Source organism: Ctenopharyngodon idella, chromosome 18, assembly GCF_019924925.1.
Source record: "Ctenopharyngodon idella isolate HZGC_01 chromosome 18, HZGC01, whole genome shotgun sequence".
Lineage (NCBI taxonomy): Eukaryota > Metazoa > Chordata > Actinopteri > Cypriniformes > Xenocyprididae > Ctenopharyngodon > Ctenopharyngodon idella.
This window is the reverse complement of record NC_067237.1, coordinates 33,872,167-33,881,174: the sequence shown is the minus strand read 5'-3', so window position 1 is coordinate 33,881,174 and position 9,008 is coordinate 33,872,167. Positions and strand designations below refer to the sequence as shown.

Here is a 9,008-nt window from a genome sequence, read left to right as displayed (position 1 = left end):
AATACAAAGAAAGGATTTTTAGAAATCTTGGCCAACTGAAAAGTATGAACATGAAAAGTATGAGCATGTACAGCACTCAATACTTAGTTGGGGCTCCTTTTGCCTGAATTACTGCAGCAATGCGGTGTGGCATGGAGTCGATCAGTCTGTGGCACTGCTCAGGTGTTATAAGAGCCCAGGTTGCTCTGATAGTGGCCTTCAGCTCTTCTGCATTGTTGGGTCTGGCATATTGCATCTTCCTCTTCACAATACCCCATAGATTTTCTATGGGGTTAAGGTCAGGCGAGTTTGCTGGCCAATTAAGAACAGGGATACCATGGTCCTTAAACCAGGTACTGGTAGCTTTGGCACTGTGTGCAGGTGCCAAGTCCTGTTGGAAAATGAAATCTGCATCTCCATAAGTTGGTCAGCAGCAGGAAGCATGAAGTGCTCTAAAACTTCCTGGTATATGGCTGCGTTGACCTTGGACCTCAGAAAACACAGTGGACCAACACCAGCAGATCACATGGCACCCCAAACCATCACTGACTGTGGAAACTTTACACTGGACCTCAAGCAACGTGGATTGTGTGCCTCTCCTCTCTTCCTCCAGACTCTAGGACCCTGATTTCCAAAGGAAATGCAAAATTTACTTTCATCAGAGAACATAACTTTGGACCACTCAGCAGCAGTCCAGTCCTTTTTGTCTTTAGCCCAGGCGAGACGCTTCTGACGCTGTCTGTTGTTCAAGAGTGGGTAGACACAAGGAATGCGACAGCTGAAACCCATGTCTTCCATACGTCTGTGCGTAGTGGTTCTTGAAGCACTGACTCCAGCTGCAGTCCACTCTTTGTGAATCTCCCCCACATTTTTAAAATGGTTTTGTTTCACAATCCTCTCCAGGGTGTGGAGAGGATTGTGTTTTCCTTTCCTTTCGCCTTTCTATTAATGTGCTTGGACACAGAGCTCTGTGAACAGCCAGCCTCTTTTGCAATGACATTTTGTGTCTTGCCCTCCTTGTGCAAGGTGTCAATGGTCGTCTTTTGGACAACTGTCAAGTCAGCAGTCTTCCCCATGATTGTGTAGCCTACAGAACTAGACTGAGAGACCATTTAAAGGCCTTTGCAGGTGTTTTGAGTTAATTAGCTGATTAGAGTGTGGCACCAGGTGTCTTCAATATTGAACCTTTTCACAATATTCTAATTTTCTGAGATACTGAATTTGGGATTTTCCTTAGTTGTCAGTTATAATCATGAAAATTAAAAGAAATAAACATTTGAAATATATCAGTCTGTGTGTAATGAATGAATATAATATACAAGTTTCACTTTTTGAATGGAATTAGTGAAATAAATCAACTTTTTGATGATATTCTAATTATATGACCAGCACCTGTATTTAAAGGGAGAATGTTAAATTAAAAACATACATTTTAACATCAGACATTCAATTTTGATGTTAAATCCACTATTTTTTTATATAAAATTGTTCAATAGTCTATTACAAAAAAAAAAAAAAAGTAATCGCTTAATGTACTTTTTCAAAGGAAAAGTGATTAATTACAGTAAATAAGGACTTAATTATGATGTCCTTAATGTCCTCATCCCAAAAGAATCTGAAAGGAAAAAGAGAAAGAGGTCAGAGATCATACTGAGTTTCCTGGGGTCTCGAGAAGTCAACCAAGTCAGCTACTTTAGTAATATTTGTCAAGAATTTATATGGAGTCAGATTCATCATGAATTCATGAATATAAATTGAAAATATTCACAAAATGTGATCCACAAATTCAATTCAATTCAAATTTGCAAAACAAGATTCACAATTGCAAAGGTATTCTTCACAAATATACTTTTCAACAAACACATATATATAGTTAATTTTAAAACATTAAATTCATTTGTGAATTTACTTGTGTATTTATATATATATATTTTTTTTTTTTTTTTTTTTTTTTTTTGTGAATGCCATTTTCTGAATAAAAATCTGGATTTGTACATGTTTTTGATTATTAATCTTGAGACCATTTGATGTTTTGGTTTAAAGGAGCCAAATGTTGTCTTTGATACATACAAGATACATACAAATAATAATAATTAGAAAAAAAATATTGTTAATACATTTTTTTTCTTTGCTTTGTTTTGATTGTCATACATGGTGGAGGGCCCCACAATAACAAAAATGACGTCCTCATTTCCAGAGAGGCCAATGGCACCGCCTGCTATACATATATAAGTGCCACACAAAATCTTAATGATAAATCAGTGAGCTGAGGGAATAGTACATAGCAAGATAAAGGGTGAGGCATGTGGTCAATTCTGCATATTTATTTGTTCCTGTCTTGTAACTATATCTCTGTAGCCATAATGGCCAGCTCAGGTATCTGTCAGCTCCAGGGACACTTCAGGCTGAATGGGATGTACCAGGATGGAGACCTTCTCATTGGTGGTTTGTTTGAGGTTCAGTACCTTAAAGCATTCCCAGAGCTGAGCTTTAGAACGGAGCCAAAACAACCACACTGTGAGCTGTGAGTTTTGACCACACCAACTGAAGCACACTTAAAGGCAATAATTGTAAAATGGAATGCTATTTTTTATAACTACATATACATTGTCAATGATGACTTAGTTTAAGAAACTGATATCATGTTAAATGACAGGTTACAAGGCTGAAATTATTCACTGCATATATAACTTTGTATGAAAAAATTGTAAATTTAGAATTCCAAAATCCGATCTCACAGACATTTTGTTATGGAATTCAGTTAATCTTGTATTTTATTTTATTTTTTCTAATGTTACTGTCAGTATTACTTCAGTTAATAATCTAATTTTATTTGTATTGTCTTCTCTAGCTTCTATATGACAAGCTTCCAGCAAGCACTAACAATGGTTTTTGCCATCAACGAGATTAATAACAATCCCAACCTGCTGCCTAACATCACGCTTGGTTACCAGATCTACGACAACTGTTTAAGGCTTGGAGTGGCATTCCGTGGTGCCACAGCTCTGGTTAGTGGGACAGAGGAGACCTTCTCTGATCTCAACTGCAAAGGCCCACCACCAGTGATTGGAATCATAGGTGATCCAGGTTCTACTCATTCTATTGCAATTTCCAGTGTCCTGGGGCTGTTTCGACTGCCTATGGTATGATATTTAAAACTTTTTTTCTGTTAAAAAAAGTATTTTTAGACTTTTATATTTGATTATCTACTATGTCATGTTTTCATTCATAATAGCAGAACATTGTGTGCAAATATCACAAACCTGCTTCACAAAAATCTATTTGTAAATACAATGGCTTTAGAACTGATAACATTTTTTCATCTTTCTCTGTCTTTTGTCTCTGCTCCTCATTTCTAATTAGATTAGCTACTATGCCACCTGCTCCTGTTTGAGTGACAGGAAAAAGTACCCCTCTTTCTTCAGAACAATCCCCAGTGATGCCTTCCAGGTGCGGGCTATGGTTCAGATTTTGAGACATTTTGGATGGACCTGGGTTGGTCTTCTCTACAGTGATAATGACTATGGTATCTACGCTGCTCAGTCCTTCCATCAGGAAATGCAGCTGTTTGGACATTGTGTTGCTTTTTCTGAAATACTGCCCCATGTTAATAACCCCAGAGATATCCAACGTATAATGGGAGTGATTCACGCCTCTACAGCTAGAGTGGTGGTTGTTTTTTCTGCTTCATCCTTACTGATACCTTTGATGGACGAAGCTTTGTTGCAGAACATGACAGGCAGGCAATGGTTTGCAAGTGAAGCTTGGGCCACTTCACCTGTGTTTCGCACACCACGTTTCCTGCCCTTCCTGGGGGGCACACTGGGCATTGCCATCAGACGTGGGGAGATTGAGGGTCTTCATGACTTTCTGTTACATCTTCGTCCCAACAATGATCAAAGAAATAATTTGTTGAGGATCTTCTGGGAGAACATGTTTGGGTGCAGTTTTGAAACTGGGGGTAAAGAGACAGAAGGAGGGCAAGTGAAAAAGCTCTGTACAGGACAGGAGGATCTGAGCACCACAAACTCACCATACACTGATGTTTCAGGGTTGAGAGCATCTTATAATGTGTATAAAGCAGTTTATGCCCTGGCACATGCACTTCATGAACTGATGCAGTGTGAAGAGGGCAGAGGACCATTCAGTGGGAACAGTTGTGCTGACACAACAAATCTGAAACCCTGGCAGGTAAGACCCACAGGTATAGTGCAGATTTTCTCCAGGCATATAGATGAGCTGAATGTGGAAAAGCAAAATATGTGCTCTATATTAATTCAAATTTCAGATAAAAATATAACACCTGTCCTGTATACAAATTGTACAGCTGGTTCACTACCTACAAAAAGTGAACTTCACCACAGGCTTTGGGGATCATGTGTCATTTGATAAAAATGGAGATGCTCTGGCCATCTATGATGTGTTGAACTGGCAGCCGAGCTCTGATGGGTCAATAAGGCTCCACAAGGTCGGTGTAGTAAATGGAGCATCAGGGATGATGCTCACACTGGATGAGGATGCATTTTACTGGAACTTTGAGACAAAAAAAGTAATTAACTTTGAATGTTAAATGTCATAATTTTCACAGATATAAAGTCTAAATTCTAATCAAAGCTATAAGATAAGACAAATGAGCATAAATTAATGAAAAAGCCAAACTTGTTATTATGTAAAAGTGATGACAAACATGACTGATAACAGATGATGACACTTTTAGCCCCCACAGTCTGTGTGCAGTGAGAGCTGCCCCCCAGGAACCAGACGAGCCACGAGGAAGGGCCTTCCTGTCTGCTGTTTTGACTGTCTGCCATGCGGAGATGGAGAGATTTCTAATACAACAGGCGAGGAGATTGCTGGAAAAATCTGAATATAATTTGATAGTAATTTTCAGTAACACTTTACAATAAAGTTCATTAGTTGACATGAGCTAATAATGAACTGCACTTCTACAGCATTTATTAATCTTTGTTGATGTTAATTTCATAATTTACTAATACATTATTAACTCTTAAATGCATGAATGTTTCGCCATTCATTCTTACATATTTTGGGTCTTTAGTGACCCGGATCTATATCTAACATGGATGGATCTCCATCTGTCGCGATAATATAAAACTCCCCTAATATTAGAATTACCATTACAGAAGAATAAAGTAAAACATATTTTCTTACTTTTTGGAGCTTGGAAGGGTTCATTTTGAGCAGATGTTTTACGCCATCATCACTGTCCTCGTCAGAGCTCACTTCCCAGTACATTCAGCAAATTAAAGTTTTGAGGAGAATATGTTTTAGATCGCGAATATGAGCCCATTTGTGATCTCAAACATATTCTCAAAACTATCATTTTCAACATCTTCAAAATCAATATTTGATCGCTGACGGGCTTCACCAGATCGATCATCCATCACAAGTGACAGTGATACTCATATTTGATTGCATTCAGTACTTGCCCTATAGTAAATCAGCCATTTCATGTTTTGCCTGTTCTTTCGTTTTCTGTCTGAATGAAACGTCACTTTATTATTGTGCATCAGACATTGCCACCTTGTGGAATAAAGGTGAATTACGCTTATTCAATCATCAAAGATTCAATTATTGTTGTGCAGAAAAAAAAAAAATATATATATATGCATATATATATACATATATATATATATATATATACACATACACTGATACACACCTCAGGTCGTTAGCGACCCTATACTTTTTTATACATTTTTTACAAAAAATGAATAGGAAAATAGGCATTCTTTTATAATTTTATGATTTTTTCTTGTTATATTCTTTATAGTGAATTGATTGAAGAATACTAAGAAGGTTGATGTCTAACTTTGAAAAATGAATGAGGAGGAGGGGTAGTGAACGATGTCCCGGGTCGATAAAGACCCGAGGTATGCATTTAAAGGTTAAAATCAAGAGTTGTATTTGTTTACATTAGTTAATGCACTGTGAACTAACACGGACAACCAGTGTTAATTTTCTCTTAAAAATCTTACCTTCTGTCTTTTTTCTTACCCACAGATGCTGTTGAGTGCATGTTGTGTCCAGATGAGTTCTGGTCCAATCCAGATAGGAATCAATGTGTCCCCAAAGAAGTGGAGTTTCTGTCCTATGAGGATCCTCTGGGCATCTCTCTGACCACTGCATCTCTGCTTGGCACCTGCTTCTGTGCTTTTGTGATCATTGTCTTTGCTTATCACCATAACACTCCCATAGTACGAGCCAACAATTCAGAGCTCAGCTTTCTGCTTCTGGTGTCACTCAAACTGTGTTTCCTGTGTGTGCTACTGTTCATTGGTCAGCCACAGTTGTGGACGTGTCAGTTAAGGCATGCTGTGTTTGGCATAAGCTTTGTCCTGTGCATCTCCTGCATCCTGGTCAAGACTATGGTGGTAATAGCTGTGTTTAAGTCATCTCGACCAGAGGGCAAAGGAGCGATGAAATGGTTTGGAGCAACTCAACAAAGATGCACAGTTCTGGTCCTAACTGCCCTTCAAGTTGTGATATGTGCAGTCTGGCTCTCAACTGCCTCTCCGACACCTCATAAAAACAACCAGTATATCCGCTCTAAAATAGTATATGAATGTGCTATTGGCTCAGTGGCTGGTTTTTCTATGCTGCTGGGATACATTGGACTGTTGGCAGTAGTAAGTTTCCTCTTAGCCTTCCTGGCAAGAAATCTACCAGATAATTTTAATGAAGCAAAGTTCATCACTTTCAGCATGTTGATCTTCTGTGCTGTGTGGATTACGTTTGTTCCAACAAATGTGAGCTCACCAGGTAAATATGCAGTCGCTGTGGAGATTTTTGCCATTCTGTCTTCAAGTTTTGGATTACTGGTGGCCATATTTGCCCCAAAGTGCTATATCATTCTTTTACATCCAGAGAGAAACACTAAAAATGCAATAATGGGAAGAGAAACACAAAATAAATAGCTTTATATTATTTAGGTCCACCATCTACACACACGTTTGTGACAGAATGAACGAAAAATCAATATTATTTATTTTACTATATATTTAGTATTTATTTTACTATACATTTAGTTTACTGCACAAACTATATATTCTAACCCCTAACCCTTTTCTTAAACCTACCCTTCACAGAAAACGTTCTGCATTTTTATATAAAAAAAATACTCTGTATGATTCATAAGCTATTTTCTTCATGGGGATCAAAAAATGTACCCACAAGGATTTCAGATATCGCCATCTTTGTGGAACACACACACAAACATGTTTGTTTTGCTATCTTAGTGAGGACATTGCATAGACTTCCATTGATTTTATATCAGGTCAATGATATTTTATATCACCTAACCCAACCCCTCCTAAACCTACCCATCACAGAATGTGTAAAACACTAGATTTAAATAAAAACTTATTTTAGTTGATTTATAAGCCTTTTAAACTAGTGAGGACCAGTCAAATGTCCTCACTAGTAGGTTGTAAAAGTATTTCACAATGTAAGTGAGGACATTTGGTCCTCACAAGTATAGCCAAAACAAGTAAACACACGCACAAGGGCACACATTCAGATCAGCCGCCATTGTTGAGTGCAACATCCTGTAACAGTCTCATGTCAGTTACGTGCTATTTATCCTCTGTAATTCTATTACCCACCCTGAGAGGGCACCAGTGAGCAACACTCTCAGGTATAAACAGGTGTGGGCAGTAGAAGTTAGCTTTGATATTGGAGTTAGCAAAAGTGATGGGAGAAACTAAGCTTTTCAAAGCTTTGTGGGATTACAAATTTAAGAATCTGTTTAAGATCTGCTGATCCTACATCCTGACATAACATCACATGAAATACTATGGTGAAGTACATTGTATTTAGCATTTTAAGGTAAAAAGGATGACTTTCTAGCGCTGCCTTTGTCTCTATGATAATGTGAAGGTATGGGCTATACTGTCAGACTGATTGGATTAGCACCTATGCATTTGAATGACACTGTTATGTTGATTAGATCAGGGCTGGGGAAATGCCGGTAACGGGCTGATTCCTGCACTGCATTTGCATGCTTTGTTTAGATTGTCTCCACCTTTACTGTATGTATCCCTCCCCCTTGAATGTATATAAACTACAATGTAGTACAATGCGACGCACAGCGCATTTCTCAATAAAGAGTAACTTCTGCTTGAAAGATATCCTAACGTCTCCTGGTCTTTGCTTCGACGAGGAAAAAGTTTCCTACAGCTTTAAATCAATTAAACCAATTGCTGTGCAATATAATTTACTGTTTTGAAGCGTTTGGAATACCACATATTGGTGACCCCTGCTGGTCAGAACAGTATAACAAAAACTTTATGAAAACATGCATAAAAACACCTTTTACAAACCCATTGTAAATGTTTTATTGAAAGTAAAATCTATCAAATGCCATTAACTAATCATCTAATAAGATTAAATATCATGTTTCTGTATAATGTGTTCTTTTATCAATTTTCAGCGCTTGTTTGGTTTGTTTCATAGATGGCTCACCTAAACAGGCCAATAAAAGACTATTAACTACTATTGTTCCTTTAAAGGGGTCATATAATGCCACTTTTACAAGATGTAAAATAAGTCTCTGATGTCCCCAGAGTGTGTATGTGATGTTTTAGCTCAAAATACCCTAAGGATAGCTTGTTAAGGTTATAGCATGTTAAATTTGTCACTTTTTGAGGGTGAGCAAAAAAACTGTTTTTTGTGTGTGTACCTTTAAATGCAAATGAGCTGTTGCTCTCAAGAAGAGGGCGGAGTTTCAGGAGCTAATGTTAGCAGCGCTGATTAAGGTTAAGCCGGGTGCACACTGTGCGATTTATGATAGTCCTTTACGATGGTTGCTTGTCAGACGTGATCCTCATGTCACACTGTGGGATGTCAGCTGTCATTTATGTCAGACTGTACAACAGTCAAGACACGTTAAAAACGGACACGCGCATGAAAACTTGTCTGGAGTTTTACATCATCAACCCACACACGTTCGGTGACAGTGAGCTGCATTACATGCGGGACTGAAATGGTGGCGAACAAACACATCTCTA

The 9,008-nt window shown here is 38.0% G+C and overlaps 1 protein-coding gene across 1 annotated transcript; it reads left to right on the top strand.

The window, feature by feature from the left end:
* Positions 1–2,342: 2,342 nt before the first annotated feature.
* On the top strand, positions 2,343–6,917 carry LOC127499586 (extracellular calcium-sensing receptor-like). Its single transcript, XM_051869980.1, has 6 exons — positions 2,343–2,503; positions 2,831–3,122; positions 3,343–4,170; positions 4,307–4,478; positions 4,698–4,820; positions 6,004–6,917. The coding sequence occupies exons 1-6, from the start codon at positions 2,343–2,345 to the stop codon at positions 6,915–6,917; spliced, it is 2,490 nt and encodes an 829-aa protein (XP_051725940.1).
* The last annotated feature ends 2,091 nt before the right edge of the window (positions 6,918–9,008 follow it).

What these genes read in the sequence shown, in the direction of transcription:
- LOC127499586 (XM_051869980.1), top strand. Translation starts at nt 2,343, where the DNA reads ATGGCCAGCTCAGGTATCTGTCAGCTCCAGGGACACTTCAGGCTGAAT. An exon ending in AAACAACCACACTGTGAGCT is followed by an intron (nt 2,504 to 2,830) that starts GTGAGTTTTGAC and finishes TGTCTTCTCTAG; the next exon opens with CTTCTATATGACAAGCTTCC. An exon ending in GGCTGTTTCGACTGCCTATG is followed by an intron (nt 3,123 to 3,342) that starts GTATGATATTTA and finishes ATTTCTAATTAG; the next exon opens with ATTAGCTACTATGCCACCTG.